Source organism: Neoarius graeffei, chromosome 15 (assembly GCF_027579695.1).
Source record: "Neoarius graeffei isolate fNeoGra1 chromosome 15, fNeoGra1.pri, whole genome shotgun sequence".
NCBI lineage: Eukaryota > Metazoa > Chordata > Actinopteri > Siluriformes > Ariidae > Neoarius > Neoarius graeffei.
Window position 1 is genome coordinate 9,386,709 of NC_083583.1, and position 25,907 is coordinate 9,412,615.

At 41.3% G+C, this 25,907-nt stretch overlaps 1 protein-coding gene across 2 annotated transcripts in view; it reads right to left on the reverse strand.

Annotated features, from left to right (window-relative positions):
* Positions 1-25,907, reverse strand: part of sbf2 (SET binding factor 2) — a 368,376-nt gene that overhangs the window by 137,244 nt on the left and 205,225 nt on the right. For both annotated transcript variants that reach the window (XM_060940828.1, XM_060940827.1), the window contains exon 17: positions 5,464-5,532. In XM_060940828.1, coding sequence (XP_060796811.1) covers positions 5,464-5,532 — 69 coding nt within the window. The remainder of the gene's footprint in view (positions 1-5,463; positions 5,533-25,907) is intronic.

The window sequence follows — 25,907 nt, forward strand, 5'->3', positions numbered from 1 at the left end:
CTCGTTAGAGTTTTAAAACTAAGCTCCATTCACTTCGGAACAATTTTGTGCCTTTCTCCTCACAGCCTGAGGAGGACGAGGACGAGGAGGAGATGATGCATCACTAAGCCTACAGTACAGGGGGCCAGGAACTGCTAACACACACTAGAAAAGAAAATAAAGGAGTTAAAATCAAACAGAGAGAAAAACGGAGCTCCATGCGAGCGTGGGTTGGGTTGCACTGGCCCTCAGGTCCAGACCTGGGGCAGATGTGCTGCAAATATTTAAAGGGTTTAATTTGAGGACAGAGCAGGTGCTGTTGTTGTGGAAAAGGAACAGGAATGGCCCTGAATGATTCAGTTACAACAGAGATCCCACAGGCGAGCAGTGAATCATTATGTCAATACACACACACACACATACACACACACACAGCAAGAAGCGGACAGAGATCCGCCGTGTCTATGACAACAACTCTGTGGACATTGTGGTCCATCAATCTGCTCACACGGAGGAGTGTAAACTCAGCATCCGGGCAAAAGAAGGGGGAAAAAAAAAATCCCAAAAGCTTTGAGGTTTTTGAAGATATTATTTATTCCTCTGTTCTTGAACATGGGTTTGCTCATGCTTCTGTCTTCTGTTATTACAACAGCATCTGATATTTTGTGTGTGTGTGTGTTGGGGGAGTACGATGGAGAAACATCATAGCATGCTGCTGTTGTTGAAATCAGGCCTGAAAATCATACAACTGTTTACTTGTTTGCGTGAACCGAGGGTAAGGAGGAGGAGGATCAGGACAAACCGGGTTAAATGACAAACTGCGTTTTGGAGGAAGAGAAAGAGACAGAAAGAGAGGCAGGTGAAGGAATGGATCGGAACTTTTTATCACGGACGCTCCACAAAATTTAATCGAACTACAATTACGGTTGGGTATACATTCAATATTATTTTATAGAAGAAGAAGATATAAGAAACGGCCCTGTTTATAACATTGAATGTGCTACGCAGGTTACCATCTATGTGCATTTTAACAAGAAAGACCGGTGCAGCTCTCTCACCTGCGCATCACTGTGTTATGTTATATGGACAAGAGCGTTTTACTGGGAAATGCACCTTAGGGTGGTCCCGAAATGTATGGGAAAATTTTTTTTTACCAAAACATTCTGACCACCCTAACATTTTTTTTTACATAGGCTAAAAGAAGGCAACAAGCAAAATTTCAGAAATATTTAGAGATGCCACACGAGGTTGCAAATCGGGTTAAGCCATTAACATTAGTTGGTGCGTAGACTGTTGCAGAGAAGATCTCAAACCCCCAAAAAGTCACAGTTCTAGAGGGAATATGCCACTTCTATGAAAAAGAAGAGGCAGGAAGAGTTTATAGACTGATAGAAGGTTAACTTTCATGCGCTAAGGGGTTCTTAAACAATGAGCACTGATCGTAATATGCTGATGAAGTTGTGAATGTTTTTCTTTCTATGTTTTTCAGATGGCTAGCAACAGTAATACAAGTAGTACCGGTGGTGCAAAGCACAAAACCAGAAAGGACAATTACGTTTGGTTAATTGGTCCCACTTCCAAGGAACTGTCTGGGAGAAAGCTTCCTTCTGCTAGGGAAGTCCTTAGTGTGTTCTTTTATCTCCACAAGATACCATAATACCGAAGGGTTTAGAAAATCACAGACAAGTAATAGCTATTGTTACTTTGAACACAGGAAGTTATATTACTGTATTGTTTGTATTAATGTGAAACAGTTAATAAGCCACATTATTTTATATTGTCTTGAGTGAAAACTTTAATGGCTTTGTGGCACCTCTAAACATTGTTCAATCTTGACCAAATTTCACACAATAACTTCTTTTAGGCAATGTAAAAAAAAAGGTAAGGTGGTCGTAACAAAATCCTAAAAAAAAAAAAAAAATTTGGGACCACCCTAATACACCTCCTGTATTTTTCATACGAGCTCCATGCGGAACGTGGAGAACCAAAACCGTGACTTAAATCTCTATATGTCACTCGTGAGGAAATTGATGAGCGAGTTGTCTTGATAAATTTGGGGACTTTGGGTTTGTGAATGTGTCGATATAATAAAAAGAAAATCACATGTTGGTTTAAAGATATGAAGTTTATCTTCTCGTGTTGAAAAACTCGTGTTTTTCATATGAAATACATCACGGATCTGAGTGACATATTTAAATAATATTGGCTGGTATTGAGTGGTCTATCAGATATATTCCATTCAGCTAGCATGACACTGAACGAATCAAAGACAAGTAGCTGCATGGAATATATCTGATAGACCACGGGAAAAAACAGCCAATATTATTATTATTATTATTATACATACACGTTTGATAGATTTTACAAAAAGTTAAGAACAGGGGGAACTTGCCAATATTGAATGCTGATTCTGATCGAATGTAATTCAATGTTCTGTCAATCCAATGTACTGTACAAAGTCAAAGTTCTAACAATAAAAATGGTACAAGTCCAAAAAGCCTGAACAGCAACCCAACTTGTATCCAAGCTCTATCCAGGGAGACAGTTCAAGTTCAGTTACTTTTGGTCGTAATTGATTGTTCCATTGCAGTTGTCCAAAACAAAAGGGCTTTGCTGAGTGAAGTCCACGAGTGAAGTCCTCTTGTAAGAGTCTCCGTCACTTTTCCTCACCTCCAAGTAGAACTTTGACAATATTTCCGCTGTTGCTCTCTTTTCCAGTTTTTCAATGCCCATTGGTATGTTTTTCTCTTGGAAATGTGCATGAAGAATATCCAGTGAAGTTTTGGTAGCCTTTCGGGTGTTCAGCGGGTCTGTCTCTTTCAAAATATATCTTCCACTTTTAATGGCGCAAACCTCACAGCCATGTTTGTTTACAAACTGTCACAGTCACTCCCTAACATGGAAGTTTTATGTCTCTGACGTGTCTCTTTTCCAGTTTTTCCATATATTTAAAGGAGAACTGAAGGCCAATTTTTTAATCATCAAAATTCTATTCATCTCATTTTATTAAATATCGGAATGTGTTTTTGATAGCTATTTTGTCACTGCGAGAGTAAGTTATGAGTGTTTGAAATATGCTCTGTAATATATCAGTCCATATGTCAAAGCAATGTCTGTAAACGAGATTCGTTGAGACCCGTGCGAGACATCGTAGGACGGAAGTAAAACGTACGGCGGGAATCAAAGTGACCAACATCCACCAGCGTTGTCAAAAGACGCGCACGCCCTCTTTCGAATGCTGACGTAATCAAGCTAGAAGTTTTGTTTGGTTTGATAGCAATCAGGAAAGTTTGAAAAAAGTAGGCAGTAATCGTCATTTAAACTTGTTTTTGTGCAATACTTCGTTTGGAAAACAGTTTTCAAAATGGCGGCGCTGACACCTGGCTGACACTTCGAAATGTGAAGAAGTCTCGCACAAGTCTCGTGAAGATCGCACGGATAAGCGACGCCTGCCATGGACCAAACGAACTAAATTCAACACGGCTACAAACCGAATATTTAACTGCAATTAGTTGCCAATATGAGTCACGATATAAGGTTACTAAAACCGAAAACGTAATTGAATAACATGTTAATTAAGAAATAAAGCAAGTTTAAAAATGACTTCAGTTCTTCTTTAATACGGAAGATTAAATGCGTGAAGAATATCCAGTGAAGTTTTGGTAGCCTTTCTCTTTCAAGATTCTCTCTAAATCTTCCGCTTTTAATGAAGCAAACCTGGCGGCCAAGTCTGTGTACAAACTGTCACAGTCACTCGCTAGCGCAGAAGTTTTACATCTCCAACGTGTCTCTTTTCCAGTTTTTCGATGTCCATTGGCATGTTTTTCTCTTGTAAATATGCATTAAGTTTCGGTAGTCTGTCGGGTGTTCAGTGCATCTTTAGTTTCAGTTTATTTATTGCTTAAACGTAGCACTGGATTAACCTCATCTTCTCTCTCTCCCGGCCGACAAAGAAATGATTGCACGCAGGCGCAGCAGCAAAGTTTTTTCACTGGATCTTCACGCGTCACATTGTGTTGTCTTGACAACGTGCAATATTATAACAATACTGCATGCTCATTCGCCATTGGAGAGAGTGGCGTAATACAAGAAGGATAAGCGATATGATATTACATGCCATCAATAAATGGAACACATGTTTTTATTCCATGGAAAAAGTGTCCTGTATGTATAATAATTCCTGATATTTCACTCCGATGATGTCACTTCCAGTGTTTTCCCGCTGACTAGACCCGCGTTGTCAAAAATGGCAAACCGGTTCAAAATTAAAATCCTTTTGATTAACTTGCATATTTTTTTTGTGGATGTGTCCATATAATATAAAGAACATTACACAGTGGTGTGAAGATATGAAGTTTATCTTCTAGTGCTGAAAAGTATATCACTCGTTCATGATACATCCATTCACTACTTGAAGATAAACTTCATATCTCCGTGCCACAGTGTAATATCCTCTATTTATTTATTTTTCGCGGTGCGGTTTCCATCAAATCCTGCGCTCTGACTGGCTGGCAAGCGGGTCCGTATCCTATGGTACGGACCCCGGTTACGGACCTCTGGCGACTCGCTCGTTCACAACAACAAACAACAGAGTAGCAATTTGTGTCATTTATAAGATTATCAAAAATCTTATAAATTTTTGCCAGCATTTCTCAGCAGAATATCATTAATTTTACAGCATGGATAGCGATAACGACAGTCTTCACAGAGAAAGCGAGTTTTACTACCCTGAGGAAGAAGAAATAAAAGAAAACATTTCAGGAGAAAGCTAAAAACCTCTAACTGTTGCTAACGCCGAGCAAAAACATGGCTGAATCCTGAATGACTCCTATTTGTATAAATAGGGGACTACATAGGCGGCAAAATGTAGTTTTTTTCCTGCCATGGAAGTGCACTTGTATACCGAGGAGGAAGCCATTTGCGTTACAGCCGTGAATGAGGATTCAAAATGGCGGCTCGGCTCGGTTTTCCCTTTCGGGCGCTCTCGTTTTCTGTTAGAATTTGGCAAAGAAAAAAATAAATATATTATTTACCAGCTTAAGGTCGGTCCGTATGGTGAAATACCGTGACCTCGGCCCAGAGGGCCTCGCTCAGTACTTTCAAGACCTTGGTCACGGTATTTCACGATACGGATCTCCCAGCTGATAAATAACATGTATGTCGCTTTCACCGCTTTCCCACACTGATCACTTGTACGTCAAATCAACAACGACGGAAAACGAAGTCATTTGCGATCATCATGATGATCGCATCGTATTGCATCATATCTTAAATATAGTGATTTCTCTTCAGCATATCAAGATTTTCATTTTTTTTTAGCTACATCACCCAGCCCTCGTTATAACCCGTTAAAATGTGTGACAGTGTTAATAAATCGATGTAGTATATGGAGAATAATACTCCAAACTGTGCTATTATACAAATGGCATTTTTCATGACATCACGTTGAAGTGACAGGAAGAGCTGAGCTCAGCGTGCGCTTACCCGATAAAAGGCCGTGGTCAGAGGAAGCAAAGCTGCAGCCACCGTGTACTCTTCAGAATTGGAGCAGTCCTGTGGGTGGAGATAATAAGAGCAGATGACTAACGGGGGGAGAAAAAAAAACCCTGATAATCCGCAAAAGAAAATAATTCCTGTTACAATAGCACCCTGGCCCACATCATTTTAAAAACACGTATATTACTGCACTTTATAGCTCCAATCACACTTCCAAACGATACTTGGCCTTATCAGAGCTTTGGCAGGAGCATTACGCATTAGCTCACTGCCTTATACACTTGTATCAGCTTTCGATGACTCATTTGTTATCTTTTTTCCTCATGATTTACATTCCAAGATGACCCTGGAGCTGTCTTGGCACAATTCACTTAAAAAACAAACAAACAAACAAACAAACAAACAAAAAAAGCGCGGGGGGTGTTGGACAAAATATTCATGAACTTTTACACACACACAAAGTTAATGGAACTATACAATCTGAAGAAATAATAATAATACATTGTCAATGTCACACTTTTCATCTTGGAACACACCATTTCTAAGTGCTTCATGATAAATGGAGAGATTAAACACAATGTAAAGACAAAACACAACCATTAAAGAATAAATTATGAATCTGTACTGAAAAAAAATAAGCTCACAAGCTCATTTTAAGAGTTTATTATTTACATGATTTATTTAAATATACACCGATAAAAGTCTTTCTTTAATTACAATAACATTAGGTGGTGGGTGAGTGTATTGTACGAATCACCTCATGATATTTAAATACAAAATAATGTATCACAAAATCAGAACCGTGGAACTATACATTTTTTTTTTTTTTTTTAGCAACAGGATATGAATGTTATTTACATATCACTGAACAGATTTTTTTTTTTGGCGGGGGGGCTCATTATGGCTCATTATCAGAAAATCAAAAAAAAATCTGTTCGCTTTTAAAGTTCTTAATGTAGAGTTTTGCTGACATTTATGAAACCGTGGACGATATAAGAAATGATCATTTCAGAAAGGAACAAAGCTTAGACGTCGAAGTCCACTTAAGGATACTTAAAGAAGCACAAATGCTGCCCTCCAGACAAAATCTTTTTTTTTTTAGGGAAGGCCTTCCTTCTTTCACCAAGACAATGCCAAACCGCTTTCTGCACATATTAAAACTGCATGACTCCGTAGTAAAAGAGTTCAGGTGCTAAACTGACCTGCCTGCACTCCAGACCTGTCTCCCACTGAAAACATTTGGTGCATTATAAAGCGAAAAAAAACAACAAAGGAGACCCCAAACTGTTGAGCAACTGAAATTGTATATCAGGCAAGAATGGGACAACATTTCTCTTTCAAAACTACAGCAACTGGCCTCCTCAGTTCCCAAACATTTACAGTGTTGTTAAAAGTAGAGGTGATGCAACACAGTGGTAAACACACCCCTGTGCCAACTTTTTTGAAACTTGTTGCAGAGATCAAAATGAGAAAAAATAAAATTTCTCACTTTCAACATTTGATATGCTTTTTTTGTACTATTTTCAATGAAACATAGGATTTTCATGATTTGCAAGTTATAGGATTCTGTTTTTATTTACAGTTTACACAGCGTCCCAACTTTTTTGGAATTGGGGCTGTATATTATCATTTCACCCAGCTTGAAATAACACCGAGTTTCTTCAGAGAGAGGCACCAGAGTAAACCCGGACAAACAAATGAGTAAATGACTCGAGGAAGAAAATGCATCTGGAGGTAGAAGGCCTGTGACAAATAGCTGGATTTACAACAACATAAATAATGAGCATCATCCAGGAAATGGAAAAGTTTTCCAAACTATGTTAGGATTTATCTTTTTAGCCACAAAAATGTCAAAACCGGTATGATTTGGTTGATTTTTAAGCGTGGAGCATTTTTTTTTTAAATCTCCTCGTGCTGTCTGAAACACCTTTTTACAACCACGTCTCCAGACTCCCAAAAAAAAAGGGGGGGGGGGGAAAGAGAGCAAGACTGGAATGTAAGGAAAGGAACGAATGCAAATGCAAAACAGAAGTGCAGAACATGAAAGCCGTGCCACCGATACCCCCTACAACGCCCACTAACGCACCCTCCCCACAACAACCAACTGTGCAGCAGATTTTCCTTTGAGTGTTTTACATGGCTGTTGTTTAACACACAGCATTGTTTAAAAGAATTCCAGACCGGGGGGCAGAAAGAAAAAAAAATGTTTTGCAGCTGAAATGTTAACAATAGCAGTTTGTATATCCATAGCCAATACACCGTTCCTGGATTCTATACAATTCTATATATTCATAAACTCTGAGTACTTTAAAAATATCAGGGTTCTAGAATCTGTCTTTCGAAGAAACACTGAGACAGAAGCTTTCACACTGATCAGTTCAGATCAGGGCTTTGAACCAAACTTTTTTTCTTATTGGTTCGTTCCGAACAGAAACGGAATTTTAACGTTTCCGGTTTTGGGTTCCACCATTAAATAGACGTTCCAGAACCAGTTAGAACAAAAAAATTTCGTTCCCGGAACGGTTAATTACGTTCCCTGTCAGCTGTTTAACAAATGGCTATAAAATTATGTCTCTGTCTCATCCAGCTTAAGCCAAATGTAGGCTAATTCTATTACAACCTTCATTAAATAAGACAAGAAATAATTCAAAACAATTATTATTTCAAATGTTGGCGATTTGGATTCTCAGTATGTCTTCCCATCTACACAAACAGAAAAAGTGCCAAAATGAAAAGATAATTTGTTTAGTGTGTTACCAAAGGCTAGTCAGACCCTATGCATTGATAGGCTAACAGAGGTTAACGTCATTTAATGTTCGCGAGCCTCTCATTAACGTGGACAAATATATTGATATCGTGTTTGAAATTGACGTTTTTGAATAACGATAGACTGCAATATTTACCTCTTATTTAAGATGTGGAGACGTGATAGTAGTCCACCCTCCCGCTCTCTCCATTCAGTCAGTGAATGTCACACAGGAAGTGAACCCCAGCGGGTCATAGAAACTTGCGCAGGAGAAGAATGACTTTTTTATTTGTAGGCTACGGAAACTTTGAGGAACGAAATAAAAACCGGTATTAACCGGTTACCGTTATTTTTAATAAGCGTTTCTGTTCCGGAACATAAAAAATAATAAAGTTTCTGGTTTCGTTTCTGTTCCATGTGAAATAGAAAAAGTTCCCGGTTTTCGTTTTCGTTCCTTGAACCAGTTCAAAGCCCTGGTTCAGATAATTATAGATGAAATGAATAAAGCATGAAAGAATGAATAAAAGGTCACAAAGGAGCTCCTGTGAAATAGGAAATTACTCCAGGACTCCATGCGAGTTTAATCCCATCCGGACAGGGCTTTAATTCTGATGAGCGCTTGATTCTGATTGGCTGATTAATTTAGGGACCGGTCCCACAACACCAATAACTATACACTACCGTTCAAAAGTTTGGGGTCACTTTGAAATGTCCTTATTTTTGAAAGAAAAGCACTGTTCTTTTCAATGAAGATCACTTTTAACTAATCAGAAATCCACTCTATACATTGCTAATGTGGTAAATGACTATTCTAGCTGCAAATGTGTGGTTTTTGGTGCAATATCTCCATAGGTGTATAGAGGCCCATTTCCAGCAACTCTCACTCCAGTGTTCTAATGGTACAATGTGTTTGCTCATTGCCTCAGAAGGCTAATGGATGATTAGAAAACCCTTGTACAATCATGTTAGCACAGCTGAAAACAGTTGAGCTCTTTAGAGAAGCTATAAAACTGACCTTCCTTTGAGCACATTGAGTTTCTGGAGCATCACATTTGTGGGGTCGATTAAATGCTCAAAATGGCCAGAAAAATGTCTTGACTATATTTTCTATTCATTTTACAACTTATGGTGGGAAATAAAAGCGGGACTTTTCATGGAAAACACAAAATTGTCTGGGTGACCCCAAACTTTTGAACGGTAGTATACCTATAACTACAACTCTGACTATACCGCTGTCTGAATTTAGTTCCAGTCTGGAGGAGTCACACCACAACTATAATCCCGGTTGGTGCTGCCACTCAGGTAAATAAATGCATGCAACTTAGGAATAGTCCTGGAAGTTTTTCCCAAGTAGTAGCACATTATTCCGGGTCATACTGTACAGCTCGGACTTCAAAACAACCCATGTACACACTCCGGTGACTGATAAAATACGGACAGGTCACAAATTACGGAAATATAATTAAAAAAAAAAAAAAGATACAAAATACAGAGTGGTTACGGATTTTAATACGGATGCATCACAGATGCAAATTGGTTACCGGTTTTGTATGGATGATGCATCACAGATAAAAAAAAAAAATTAAGAAGTCTAAAACAATTAAATGCTTGGACTGCCGAAGTTCAGAACTAAAATATCTTACCTACATTTATAATGTTTACTTTATTAATTTACTATTCATATTTCATGGAAAAATCACATACAGTGGATAAAAAGTGTACACACCCTGCTAAAATTATTATTATTTTTTTAAACATCAGAAAAACCTATGAGACCACGATAAATAATTTCAAAATTTTTCCCACCTTTAATGTGACCTATAACCTGTACAATTCAATCGAAAAACAAACTTTTTGGGTTCACACCTGCCATCAATTAAAATGACTCTGACGCCCACTTTACACGGGGACGGTCTGAAACAAAACCGCAAAAGTCCGTTTTCGTTCTCACTTTTTTCCGCGTCTACACGACCGTTTTCAAGGAGGAAATCTGCGTCTATACGGTGACGCATAAATGTCTCCGCTATGTCTGCACGCATGCGCAACGTCTTCTGTCTTGTCTGATCTGCACATCTGCGCTGCTGTTCTGTCAAGTTATCCTACCAAGCCTACTACGCATGCGCGAAATCCAGGAGGGTAGGAAAATTCAACAGTAGTTTTGTCCCACCGATCAGCTGGGCTGATAGAAAATCGGTGAGAATTTCACGCATTTGCCGATTTTTATGTTTTGTGCGTATTGGTCGAGTCTTTGGCCGAGTCAAATAATTTGTAATGACTTGTTTTGAATAATAAAACGGTCTGTATGAGAACTTGCTAGGATAACTTTACAGAACACCGGGTAGGAAGAAATTATAGGTAGGAAGAAATTTCAGAACACCGGCTGAGGTACTGTAGTGCTCGAGGGAGGAGCAGGAGCAAACCGAAACTCTTTTAATCTGCCTTTATTAAGTAACACTCACTCTTGTTTCGGTGAAGAAGAGAAAAGGCAGTGTCCATCTCAGCAAAATAAACCCGTTCGGCTGCTAGTTTTGTTTTCAGTCTCAGGTTTATGGTTTCACGAGCGGCTTGAATAGGCGGCGCGCGCGTGCACGCACACGCATGTGCGCGCGTGCGTGCGTGTGTAACTTGGCGACACCAAACTGAGGAGCTCCAGCCGGGCAGGTGAGCAGGAAAACACATCTACTGCATTAAAACACAGAGCAGCTTGAAGGTCCGTTGGATCGATGTAATCAGACATGCTCTTACTTTTTTACTTACTTTCTTACTTCCCGGGCTGGCATGTGCAGTATATGACATATGTATGACGTAAACGCGTACCCGACGTGAGCAGATCCGAGCAAAGTTTTGCGTATTGGGTAGTTTAGACGGATATGCAACGGGGGTCGTTTTTAACTTATCCACTCTGGAAGGCGTTTTCAATTTTATCCGTTTTTCAGCCTTGGAAACGCCGTCCCCGTGTAGACGAAAGGCACTTCTGATAAAATATTTAGTCGTTTTTACCCGACAGCGTCCTCGTGTAAACGGGCCCTGAGGCCCACTTTACACGGGGACGGTCTGAAACAAAAACGCAAAAGTCCGTTTTCGTTCTCACTTTTTTCCGCGTCTACACTACCGTTTTCAAGGAGGAAATCTGTGTCTATACGGTGACGCATAAATGTGTGGAATTCAATTGGATGTGCATGCCAGGCGGCTTAGTGGTGCTGTGAAAGACCTCCGCTATGTCTGCACGCATGCGCAACGTCTTCCGTCTTGTCTGATCTGCGCATCTGCGCCGCGAAAACTTTGACTACTCTGCCTATGGCTACTCGTGAGGTATCAGTCAGGAGAAGGGGACAAAAACATTTCCACGGCGTTAGATATACCATGGAGCACAGTGAAGACAGTCATCAAGAAGTGGAGAAAACATGGGACAACAGTGATATAACCGAGAACTAGGGATGGCGAAAACTAAAAAAAATCTTGACCGACGCGAGCATCCGCACATTCAGTCCCAGTCGCTGCCCTCCACTCACATTACCTTTTCTACAGCGCGAAACATTTAGTCAAACGCGGCACTGATGTCGAGGGGTTTGTATTGGAGCGGAGGACAAATGGCTCCAGCTTAGAGACAGTTTCAGTTGGCCATGATGGCGTTGAAAATAAAGTCAAGTGCTAGAAGTAGTACATAACATTCAGTGATGGGAATAACGGCGTTAAAATAAAGGCTGTTATAACGCCGGGTAATCTAATTAATTAGCTACAATCGTTATAACGCCGTTACCAATATCAACACGCCATTACTGCATGGTATCGAAGTTGCTCTGAAGCCGTCACCGACTTGGCTCACAGACATAAAAGCTGCGTTTGTCAGTCCCCCTCCAGACACCGCTGTCATTTCATTCTCTCCCCTTCCCTCCAAAAGTCGGCATCTGCGCCTTTATAGTTTGTGTGGAGAGATATGATCTGCAGTAACATGCATTGTTGGCTACAGACCGAAACATACTTTCAGAATGCACTGGCCAAGGCAGGACTAAACTCCATGTGCCTTCTAATAATAATTAAAAAAAAATATATAGTAATTTGTAAGCTAAAAAGCCCGTGTCTACACTTTTCTTTCGCCGAGTGGCAGCTGTCTTCAACTGGGGCGGGAGGGCGGGACATGACTGAATGGGTGTTTCTGATTTGTCAGCTGTCGTCCTTACACCGCATGGCATGCCCCAAGCGTTTACAACACAGAATTCCAGGTTCTCCGCTCCAAAACGATTTATTTTTTTTTTAACCGACAACCAAAAAAAATTTAACCGGTTGACGGTGATTTGGTCAACCATCGGTCAAACGGTCACCGGTTAACATCCCTACTGAGAACTGGACGTCCCTTCAAAATTGATGAAAAGACGAGATGAAAACTGGTTAGAGAGGCTGCCGAGAGGCCTACAGCAACACTGAAGGAGCTGCAGGAATTTCTGGCAAGTACTGGTTATGTACTACATGTGACAACAATCCCCCGTATTCTCCATATGTCTGGACTATGAGGTAGGGTCAAAGAAAAACATCCAGGCCCGGCTAAATTTTGCAAAAAACAAACAAAAAAATCCATCAACTGTCCCAAAAGCATGTGGGAAAATGTGTTATGGTCTGATGAAACCAAGGTTGAACTTTTTGGCCACAATTCCAAAAGGTATGTTTGGCACAAAAACAACACTGCGCATCGCCAAAAGAACACCATACCCACAGTGAAGCATGGTGGTGGCAGCGTCATGTTTTGGGGTTGTTTTTCTTCAGCTGGAACAGGGGCTTTAGTCAAGGTGGAGGGAATTATGAACAGTTCGAAATACCAGTCAAGTTTGGCCCAAAACCTTCAGGTGTCTGCTAGAAAGCTGAAGATGAAGAGGAGTTTCATCTTTCAGCATGACAATGACCCCAAAAAAGTTTTGGAACGGCCCAGCCAGAGCCCAGACCTAAATCCAATTGAAAATGAGGGCTGTGCACAAGAGACGCCCTCGCAATCTGACAGATTTGGAGCGCTTTTGCAAGGAAGAGTGGGCAAATATTGCCAAGTCTAGATGTGGCAGGCTGATCGACTTCGACCCAAAAAGACTGAACGCTGTAATTAAATCAAAAGGTGCTTCAACAAAGTATTAGTTTAAGGGTGTGCACACTTGCGCAACCAGCTGACTGTACGTTTTTTTTTTTTAATGTTTCCCCCCTAACAGATTTGTTTGTTTTTCAATTGAATTATACAGGTTATAGGTCACATTAAAGCTGGGAAAAGTTTGGAAATTATTTATCGCAGTCTCATTTTTTTTTTTTTACATCAGATAAACCTATCATTTTAACAGGGTGTGGTGTACATTTTGTATATCCACTGTATCCATGAATAAAAGATCTGTGCTTTGTATTATATTTTTTATTTTCCGTGACTTCATAATGCAATAAGGATATACAAAAATATCCAGGAAAAATAGCACGTGCTCAGAAAATGTCACATGTTAACAATTACCTGATCAGTCAGATGTTTTATCTGACCTGGAAAAATGGCTCCAGAAGCAATCTCACCGATACGGATAAACCCAGGCCTGGGCTATAGGGATCGTTATCGGTCTGGTGTGAGCACTAACCACACAAACTCCAGGGGACCGATTTATTTATAGTTATCGGTATTGCAGGACCAGGCCTTTACTATAATCACAGCAAAGACACAAGTGCAGCTACAATTCACAGGTTTGTATGAATCTAATCAGTCCTTTCTTATACAGTGATATGCAAAAGTTTGGGCACCCCTGGTCAAAATTGCTGTTACTGTGAACAGTTAAGCAAGCTGAAGATGAAATGATCTCCAAAAGGCATAAAGTTAAAGATGACTCGTTCCCTTTATATTTTAAGCAAAAGCAATTTTTTATTTTCATCTTTTATATTTTCAAAATGATAAAAAAGGAAAAGGGCCTGACGCAAAAGTTTGGGCACCCTGCATGGTTAGTACCAAGTAACATCCCCTTTGGCAAGGATCACAGCTTGTAAACACTTTTTGTAGCCGGCTAATAATCTTTCAGTTCTTCCCTGGGGGATTTTCACACATTCGTCCGTGCAAAAGGCTTCCAGTTCGACAAGTTTCTTGGGCTGTCTTGCATGCACTGCTCTTTTGAGATCTATCCACAGATTTTCAATGATGTTTAGGCCAGGAGACTGTGAGGGCCAGGGCAAAACCTTCAGCTTGGGCCTCTTGAGGGATTCCATTGTAGATTTTGAGGTGTGTTTTGGATCATCGTCTTATTGTAGGACCCATCCTCTTTTTAACTTCAACTTTTTTACACATGGTGTGATGTTTGCTTCCAGAATTTGCTGGTATTTATTTGAATCCTTGCTTCCCTCGACCAATGAAATGTGCCCTGTGCCACTGGCTGCAACACAACCCCAAAGCATGATCGATCCACACCCATGCTTCAGAGTTGGAGAGGTGTTCTTTTCCTGGAATTTGGCACCCTTTTTTCTCCAAACATACCTTTGCACATTGTGGCCAAAAAGTTCTATTTTGATTTCATCAGTCCACAGGACTTGTTTCCAAAAAGCATCAGGCTTGCTTAGATGTTCATTTGCAAACTTCAGACGCTGAATTTTATGGCTAGGACGCAGGAAAGGTTTTCTTCTGAAGACTCTCTCATGAAGGTCATATTTGTTCAGGTGTCGCTGCATAGTAGAACAGTGCACCACCACTCCAGGGTCTGCTCAATCTTTCTGAAGGTCTTTTGCAGTCAAACAGGGGTTTTTATTTGCCTTTCTACCAATCCAACGAGGAGTTCTTTCAGAAAGTTTTCTTCATCTTCCAGACCTCACCTTGATCTCCACTGTTTCTGTTAACTGCCATTTCTTAATACCGTTACAATCTGAGGAAACAGCTACCTGAAAACACTTTGCTACGTTCTTGTAGCCTTCTCCTGCTTTGTGAGCATCAATTATTTTATTATTCAGAATGCGACGGAGTTGCTTAAAGGAGCCCATGGCTGTTGATTTTAGGGACAAGTTTGAGGAGTCAGAGAATTTATACAGCTTTGAAATCTGCATCATCTGACCTTTCCGAACGAAGAATTTGAACAAGCCACAGCTCAATAAGCTAATTACGGTCTGGAACCTTGATGAAAGTTACCTGAGAACTCAAATGTATTGGGGTGCCCAAACTTTCGCATGGTGTTCCTTTTCTTTTTTCACTCTCCAATTGTACAAAACAAAAATAAAACACAAATCTTGCAGAAAATGCTGAAAAGAAATGCGTCGTCTTTTACCTTTATGCCTTTTGGTGATCAGTTCATCTTCTGCTCACTTAACTATTCACAGTAACAGACACTTTCAGCAAGGGTGCCCAAACTTTTGCATGCCACTGTACGTTATTCCTTTCTATGGTAACGACATAATCTAAGCCCTATTCGGATGCGACTGAATGAATGAATGAATGAATAATGCAATCTTGGTGCTGTGGTATAAAAGGAATAAAATGGTGTTGTCATCGCTCCAGTTAATCATGCGTGATTGAGAGGTAATGCATGCAGAGTGCAACAAGTGATCACTTCCTGTGAGCTGCAGCACATGACCTTTACTCAGTGTCACAGGAATGCAGGAGCAGCTCATGTGGCTGTGAGTCAGGATGCTTCAAGTCCATCCAGTACGTGCTCCTACAGAACCCCGCTGTGTGCGTGTGCAATTATAGCTGTCGTCTTTTTTCTACATGCATTGCAACATGACCCGGTTCCCTCTGACACCTTGACTTTTGTACACACTAAAGCAGGAAATGAAGATGGATCAGCTTCCTGTACGTGTTACTTCGCACACACTCTTTCAAGGACCTGTGCAAACCATTTGCCACAAAACTCATAGAATGGTGGTCAAAAATAGCACAATAGCACAATAACGTCAAAAAACAGGTGCTTCAAGACAAGTCCGTGCAAAGTTTCCTGTAGATATTCCTGTGTGAAATTGGTTCAGCGCACTGGTGAATAACATGCAGTCATCCACAGATGTTTGTTCAGCCAGTGTGAATAAGCTAAAGGCCAGGGCTGATGGTGCTGCGTGGTGTTTATCTGCTGCTACTAAAAGGTTTTCCTGAAGCTGGGCATGGGAATCATCAGCATCACAACTTCCCAGTGCGCCTTTTCTATCTTAACATTCTGACAGACAGGATTTTTAAATTAAACTAAAACACAGGTGACCGGAATGGGAGAAGATTAAAAGAATACAGTGGTGCTTGAATGTTTGTGAACCCTTTAGAATTTTTTATATTTCTGCATAAATATGACCTAAAACATCATCAGATTTTCACACAAGTCTTAAAAGTAGATAAAGAGAACCCAGTTAAACAAATGAGACAAAAATATTATACTTGGTCATTTATTTATTGAGGAAAATGATCCAATATTACATATTTGTGAGTGGCAAAAGTATGTGAACCTTTGCTTTCAGTATCTGGTGTGACCCCCTTGTGCAGCAATAACTGCAACTAAACGTTTCCGGTAACTGTTGATCAGTCCTGCACACCGGCTTGGAGGAATTTTAGCCCGTTCCTCCGTACAGAACAGCTTCAGCTCTGGGATGTTGGTGGGTTTCCTCACATGAACTGCTCGCTTCAGGTCTTTCCACAACATTTCCATTGGATTAAGGTCAGGACTTTGATTTGGCCGTTCCAAAACATTAACTTTATTCTTCTTTAACCATTCTTTGGTAGAACGACTTGTGTGCTTAAGGTCGTTGTGTTGCTGCATGACCCACCTTCTCTTGAGATTCAGTTCATGGACAGATGTCCTGACATTTTCCTTTAGAATTTGCTGGTATAATTTAGAATTCATTGTTCCATTAATGATGGCAAGCTGTTCTGGCCCAGATGCAGCAAAACAGGCCAAAACCATGATACTACCACCATTAAATTTCACAGATGGGATAAGGTACTTATGCTGGAATGCAGTGTTTTCCTTTCTCCAAATATAACACTTCCCATTTAAACCAAAAAATTCTATTTTGGTCTCATCCGTACACAAAACATTTTTCCAATAGCCTTCTGGCTTGGCCACGTGATCTTTAGCAAACTGCAGATGAGCAGCAATGTTCTTTTTGGAGAGCAGTGGCTTTCTCCTTGCAACCCTGCCATGCACACCATTGTTGTTCAGTGTTTTCCTGATAGTGGACTCATGAACATTAGCCAATGTGAGAGAGGTCTTCAGTTGCTTAGAAGTTACCCTGGGGTCCTTTGTGACCTCGCCGACTATTACATGCCCTGCTCTTGGAGTGATCTTTGTTGGTCGACCACTCCTGGGGAGGGTAACAATGGTCTTGAATTTCCTCCATTTGTACACAATCTGTCTGACTGTGGATTGGTGGAGTCCAAACTCTTTAGAGATGGTTTTGTAACCTTTTCCAGCCTGATGGGCATCAACAATGCTTTTTCTGAGGTCCTCAGAAATCTCCTTTGTTCGTGCCATGATACACTTCCACAAACGTGTTGTGAAGATCAGACTTTGATAGATCCCTGTTCTTTAAATAAAACAGGGTGCCCACTCACACCTGATTGTCATCCCATTGATTGAAAACACCTGACTCTAATTTCACCTTCAAATTAACTGCTAGTCCTAGAGGTTCACATACTTTTGCCACTCTCAGATATGTAATATTGGATCATTTTCCTCAATAAATAAATGACCAAGTATACTATTTTTGTCTCATTTGTTTAACTGGGTTCCCTTTATCTACTTTTAGGACTTGTGTGAAAATCTGATGATGTTTTAGGTCATATTTATGCAGAAATGTAGAAAATTCTAAAGGGTTCACAAACTTTCAAGCACCACTGTAAAACAAAAACCATGCTGTCGTTCTGATTCCAGAGAGTCTGTAATATTGCAATATTGCAGATATATTGCTAAAGCTTGCGAGCACCAACTAGAACAGGACGTTTCTAGGAACTCGTCCTGCAGCAGTAGTCGGGCAGTGCGCGTTCATGTGTTTTGGAGGACTGGTTTTGAAAGGAGGGCTGAAGGAACCTGGTGGGGTTTCTTTCAAAATCTAGCCATGTTAGTTGTCTATATTGATTATGATAACATTAACAATGACATGCCAAGCTCATCCCCCCCAGCACATTTTCTCTGTCTCTCTCTCTCTCATGGACTCATCCTCCAGCAGTAGTCGGGCAGTGCACGTTCATGTGTTTTGGAGGACTGGTTTTGAAAGGAGGGCTTTCTTTCAAAATCTAGCTTACTCTTGCTGGTTTCTCCAAAAAATTACCTGTCCTAGCTTTAACCTAGTCTCTGAATTTAGAACAGGACGTTTCTAGGAAAAGAACGGTTTAGAGAAAATACATTTTTACATATTATATTGTATTACAGGCATTTAGCAGATGCTCTTATCCAGAGCAACGTACAACATACCCAGCTATGCTACAGCGCCTGGGGAGCAGCTGGGGGTTAGGTGCCTTGATCAAGAGCACTTCAGCCATTCCTGCTGGTCCTGGGAATCAAACCGATAACCTTTTGGTCCCAAAGCTGCTTCTCTAACCATTAAGCCATGGCTTTAAATTGAATTACATTTATTTTGGGCCTTTGAGTTTGACACGTGCGAAGTGGTACATGGTACGTCATTGCTAACAGACCAAGCTACATGCAAAATAACATTTCATAACATAACATAGGGATGTCCTGTGCTCTTGTCCACTGAAGGGCTTAATCTCACAGCTGCGAGTGTCAAGTCTAAATAGCAAAGACCTTGATGCTGTACTGACTGAACACTTTGCTAGTATGCAGTTTGGAACGTGACCCAAGTATCTGTAAGTGTGTATTTACAGTGTCTTGCAAAAGTATTCATCCCCCTTTGTGTTTGTCCTGTTTTGTCGCATTACAAGATGGAACTAAAATGGATTTTTTTGGAGGGTTAGCACCATTCAATTTACACAACATGCCTACTGCTTTAAAGGTGCAAATTGTTGTTTTATTATAATACAAACAATAAGATAAAAAAACAGAAATTGGAGTGTGCATAGGTATTCACCCCCTCAAAGTCAATACTTTGTAGAGCTACAATTACAGCTGCAGGTCTCTTGGGGTGTGTCTCTATTAGCTTAGCAAATTGAGCCACTGGGATTTTTGCCCATTCCTCAAGGCAAAACTGCTCCAACTCCTTCAAGTTAGATGGGTTACGTTGCTGTACAGCAATCTTCAAGTTATGCCACAGATTCTCAATTGGATTGAGGTCTGGGCTTTGACTAGGCCATTCCAAGACATTTAAATGTTTCCCTTTAAACCACGCCAGTGTAGCTTTAGCAGTATGCTTACAGTCATTGTCCTGCTGGAACGTGAACCTTCGTCCCAGTCTCAAACCTCTGGCCGACTCAAACAGGTTTTCCTCCAGAATTGCCCTGTATTTAGTGCCATCCATCTTTCCTTCAGTCCTGACCAGCTTCCCTGTCCCTGCAGATGAAAAACATCCCCACAGCATGATGCTGCCACCACCATGCTTCACTGTAGGAATGGTGTTCTCAGGGGGTTGGGTTCGTGCCACACATGGCGTTTCCCATGATGGCCAAAAAGATCAATTTTTGTCTCATCTGACCAGAGAATCTTCTTCCATGTGTTTGGAGAGTCTGCCACATGCTGTTGGGCAAACTCCAAACGTGTTTTCTGAAGCAATGACTCTTTTTCTGGCCACTCTTCCATAAAGCCCCACTCTGTGGAGTGTACGGCTTAAAGTGGTCCTACGGACAGATACTCCCATCTCCGCTGTGGATCTTTGCAGCTCCTTCAGTGTTATCTTTGGTGTCTTTGTTGCATCTCTGATTAATGCCCTCCTTGCCCGGTCTGTGAGTTTTGGTGGGCGGCCTTCTCATCAGGTTTATAGTAGTGCCATATTCTTTCCATTTTGCTATAATGGATTTCATGGTGCTCCGTGGGATATTTAAAATTTGGGATGTTTTTTATAACCCAACCCTGATCTATACTTCTCCACAACTTTGTCTCTGACCTGTTTGGAGGCTGCTTGGTTCTCATGTTGCTTGCTTCGTAGTGTTGCAGAGTCAGGGTCTTTCCAGAACAGGTTGATTTTTACAGGCATCATGTGACACTTTGATTGCACACAGGTGAATCTTAAATCAACTAAATATGTGACTTCTGAAGTGAATTGGTTGGACCAGCTCTTATTTAGGGGTTTCATACGAAAAGGGGTGAACGCTTATGCACACTCCAGATTTTTTTTTTCATCTTAATTATTGTTTGTGTCACAATAAAACAATAAAAAAATAATAATTTGAACCGGCGGCACGGTGGTGTAGTGGTTAGCGCTGTCGCCTCACAGCAAGAAGGTCCTAGGTTCGAGCCCCGTGGCCGACGAGGGCCTTTCTGTGTGGAGTTTGCATGTTCTCCCCGTGTCCGCGTGGGTTTCCTCCGGGTGCTCCGGTTTCCCCCACAGTCCAAAGACATGCAGGTTAGGTTAACTGGTGACTCTAAATTGACCGTAGGTGTGAATGTGAGTGTGAATGGTTGTCTGTGTCTATGTGTCAGCCCTGCGATGACCTGGCGACTTGTCCAGGGTGTACCCCGCCTTTCGCCCGTAGTCAGCTGGGATAGGCTCCAGCTTGCCTGCGACCCTGTAGAAGGATAAAGCGGCTACAGATAATGAGATAATTTGAACCTTTAAAGTGGTTGGCACGTTGTGTAAAGCAAATGGTGCTAACCCCCCCAAAAATCCATTTTAATTCCATCTGGTCATGCAACAAAACACCAAGAGGGATGAATACTTTTGCAAGACACTGTAATTACGTGCTATAAATGTGTTTCATCAGTTTTACAGAAGCATTATGATGATTTAAAAAAAACAAAAACAAAACCCCAACCTTGATTGTGCTGATTAATGTGACCATCACGGTCATGGAGTACCGGGAGAAAGAGCAAAACATTTCACTGCTCTGCTGTAATGCCATACCACACTACTTACAGAGATGGCTCCAAGTATATCTGGCGCCGATAAAGCTAGCCCACTATCTCTAGCTATCCAAATTACTGTGTAGAGAACAAAACTATCACTTCTGATGCCTTACGGATTGTTTTGGCATGCGAGCTAAAACACAAATATACACAGAGGCGGGCAGATGACTCAAGTGGCTCAATATAAACAGAGTTGAAGATTAACACTTTCTGCTCATCACTCGCTGGCTATTTTGAGAACAAATGCATGCCTTATTTGTTCAGCAAAGAAAAGAGCTCCTGAATCTAGCTTTTTTTTTTTAAACCATCTAGTTTTCTCGTCTAGTATTAAATTGATTGACTAAGTTTAACCTCCATTGCTCACACTCTCATCCTGTCTGTCTCTCTCTCCTGATTGGCTGTCAGCTGCTGTCTGTTGGACCTGTTTTGTGCCTGAAGTCGGCACTTAATGATGTTTGACGAGTCTGAACTGGTGTACATGTCATATGACTACAGATTTCCTGCCAGTTCAGACAAACACACACCCCGACAGTGTGGACAATGAATTATTGTTACAGAATGTCACAATGTGAGTCACAGCAGCTTTTTTCCTTTTTTTTTTTAATCCTTCCTTGACTTATTTTTTTTAATGAGAAAAGCAGATGCATTTGTAGCTTTGCAGTTAGATGGAATATTTAACATATAAAGTTCTGATTAAATAGAGTTTGTTTCTTTTCTGGTTGGTTTGGTTTATTGCAGTAAATCCTTGTTGAAATTGATGAGTTTTTTAATTGCTCTATCACGGCGTAACTAGGGGCTTGATCATTTCTAAAAATGTGAAAGGAAACGTTTAATTGTTCCTCTGAGGGACACACCAAAGAACACTAGATTCTGGGCAATGGAAAAGCATTCGCTGTACCATTCAGAGACTGCGAGTTCGAATCCCAATGGCGCCACATCTACCCATGGTTGGGAGTTCAAGAGAACAAAATTGGCCGTACTCTCAGGAGGGAGGGGTGGTGGCTCACTCTCTCCCTCAGTCAATTACAGAGACGTTAGCCAACCATGGGCGTCCGTGAGCTCATTCATGTGGAGGCTGGCAGACAGCGTTTTCCTCTGAGTGTGTTACGTCGCAAGCAGTTTGAAAACATGTGGTCAGCCTTGGAGGAAGCATGCGATAGATTTCACCCTCCCTGGTTACTAACTGTCATATGGGGGGGGAATTGGACTCCGGTAGTACCAGAAACAGAGCGGGTGCCGTCTCACAGCTCAGTCATCTGTCACTGTGCAGGAAATGGCTAGGACGCCAGAATGCCTTTACTCAACATCCTGCCCCAGATCTGGCCCTGGCTGTAGCCATCAACCACACAACAGACCAAATCCAAACACCACTCTCCTCTAAACACTACTATTAGACTTAACATGTTTACTATACAAGGATGTGATTATTAAAGTTGGTCATTTATAGACTGCTTAAACAGTTAGACTCAAGAGGCATTTGCCTTGGAGCGGTCCTCATGTTTGGTTGTAAAAAGGAAACAGGCTGACGAAAAAGCACCACAGGAATGCACAACACGACGGTTTGTTATGAGCTCACTCGTTTTCCAAGAGTTTGTGCGAAAAGGAAAACTACCAAAACCAGCCTGAGCTGACCCCATCCTACCTGCAGATACCTGATTTCTTGCCTCCAATGGCAAGAAATCAGACTGAGTCACATAAATATTCATAGAATCCATATCTCCAGAGCTGCGTGTCAATTTGGGAATGCGGCAAGTCATGCCACAAGTACGTGGACATTGACGTGTCCAGGAGACAGACCACACCGGCACTTCCAGATAACTCCAACTCATCACAAAGTGCTTGGAGACAAACAAAACAAGTGGATTCTCGCAGGCTTTTAAACACTATATCTGATCACTTCAGTGCTCTGGATGGCGAAAAATGTTGTCCCGTTCTTGCCTGATATACAATTTCAGTTGCTCAACAATTCAGGGTCTCCTTTGTCATATTTTGCGCTTCATAATGCACCAAATGTTTTCAATGGAAGACAGGCAGGCCAGTTTAGCACCTGGACTCTCTTACTACAGACCCATGCAGTTTTAATATGTGCAGAAATCACTTTCGTGCCCTGGAATGGCAAGGATTGATTGACAGGCTCGTGCCTTGTGGTCGTCTGCATCTCCAGCAGCTTGCCTGGAAATAGACTGTGAAGGCTCCATCAGCTTCACATATGCTTGTGCATAAATATCCAGCTGATTGAGTGCACATGTGGGTATAACCTGTTCATAGAAACACATGGTTCCTGATTTGAAGTGCAAACAGAGCAAAATTTTCCTCTCATGTGGCAATAATTATTAGTTCCCCTCTGATCTAAATGTACAGCCTGGAATTCATGTGACTATAGTACAACAGGAACCGTTTTTCCTGGAAAAAAATGTATAAGAGTGAAACTTGTCACCAATAGTGAAAAACAAGCCAGGCCTTTTACCACAACAGCACGTGGACCCCATAACGCCTCGTCCTCGCTACGAGGATGTGCAGGAATGCGCTACATTTTTCAGAGAAATCGCACTCCATCTATTTACACTAACGAGCTTTTATGCTCGATTACAACACTGACATGCATGACAAGGCGAAAGGCAATAAGCCAAAAACGAGAAGCAGATCTTCGCTGTGTATGCGCGTTCATTTTTAAGCATCGAGGTCATTACATGCATGTCTCAAACAAGTCCTGGCATCGCCGCTGGCTGTTGTTTGTCAGTACTTTTTGTGCCAGCGGTCCGTTTTTTTGGTACGAACCGAGGAGATGAGGTTGCTCCGAGTGAGATATGAAAACAATTAAAGAGAAAGAGCTATCTGCGATTTGTTTCTTTTCCAGCTCATCTGAAACTAATCCTGATCTTTTTTCAAGAGCTGTTTCCAATAACATAATACATTATGAGCGAAAATGAAAGTGGGGACTTTAACTAAAAGAGGAATTTGAAATAATTAATTAAAAAATTCTTCTAATGCTTTCTCTAATTTTTTTTTTGGCCAGACACACACCTACAGTATGCGACTAATATTTCAACTGCATATTTGGATAACGATTTTATTACCTGCAGTGTAACCAAATAGTGCCATGCTTTTAAAAATAAAGCCTGGTTTGGAAATGTGAAAGAACTGAAACTATGTGCACATCAAACATGGTGTTCCTCGTGCAAATCTGTGCAAGTTCTCCAAGCACTACTCATACACTCACTGGCCACTTTATTAGGAATACCCATACATCCGCCTGCTGTTTTGTGCAGTTCTCGAATCGGCCGATCCCTTGACAGTAGGGCAATGCATCAAAATCACATAGATACAAATCAAGAGCTTCAGTTAAAGGTGGGGTATGAGATTTTGGAATAACGGTTCCCGCAAGCCATATTTTGAAAAGAAACACGCCCGCCCTCTCCATGCTCCCACCCCCCGCGTCTCCACCCCTCCTCCCCCTTATAAAGCCTGAGAAAATCAGCCTTTATAATGGGTGTCTATTGCGTTACACACCAGTGGAGCAGAGTGTAGAGAGCTTGGAAAAACAGCTCAAACTTTCTCATTTAAACTGTGTTTTCAGCCCCAATTTTCACTCCACACACATAATTTTCTCAAAAGTAGTAGCCACACTTGTCCTGATTCACACAATGTGTCTACCTACACGATAGGACTTGCAGTTTTTGAATGAGAAGCCTGAAAGTAAGGAGAGGACAGCCGCGCAGCCACATAGACTGCCATTATAAACTTGGCAGAAAAGTCACTCGTTTTTAACTCGCTCTAGTGACCTCATTTTTTACACTACAGACAAAAAAATTACATCAGTGTGTTCAGGAGAGCCTTGTAGCACTCACTGTGAAAGAATTTTGTGAATATCTCCTTCCGTTTTCGTGTAAATCCCCGTTGTTTGGAGGGAGCGCACTGAGAAAATCCTGCGCTCTGTGTGACAGACTGCTCGCTCTCTCACACACACAGAAGGGACGGGCTGCTCGCGGGCTTCAGTCTGATTGACGTGTCAGTATCCAATCATTTTGAGGTGGTACCTCGATATGAGTGGATGGCATTTTTCCTTTATTTTACACTGTAGACTGGATTAAAATATTTCGTTTTTGGGTCAAACCTTCTATTGTACTGCTTGCAACATGGGTGTGAGGAGCTTTTCAAGCAATATGGTAAAAAATACTCCTGAAAAAAATCTCATACCCCACCTTTAATGTTCACAATGTTCAAACATCAGAACGGGAGAAAATTGCGATCTCAAAGTGTGACTTTCTTTCACTGTGGCATGGGTGTTGGTTTGAGCCAGATGGACTGGCTGGAGGATTTCAGAAACTGCCGATCTCCACAGAATGGCGCGAACAACAAAACCACTGACTGAGTGAGCGACAGTTCTGTGGGTGGAAACAAACGCCTTGTTGATAAGAGAGGGTCAGAGGGAAATGGACAGACTGGTTTGAGCTTTATTGCGAGGAAGGAACTCCTCTAGTAAATCATATAATCGCTCTACAACCGTGGTGAGCAGAAAAGCATCTCAGCATGCAACAGCAAAAGACCACACTGGGTTCCACACTCCTGCAGACAAGAACAGGGATCTTAGGCCCTGTCCACACGGCAACGGATTCAGGTGAATCTGATAAAATTGTTTATCGTTTCGGCCTGGCGTCCACACGGCACCGGCGTTTTGGGTGCCCCAAAACGAAATCTTTTGAGAACGGGTCCCAGAGTGGAAAAATATGGCAACGGCACCGTTGCGAAGTCGTCTGGATGAG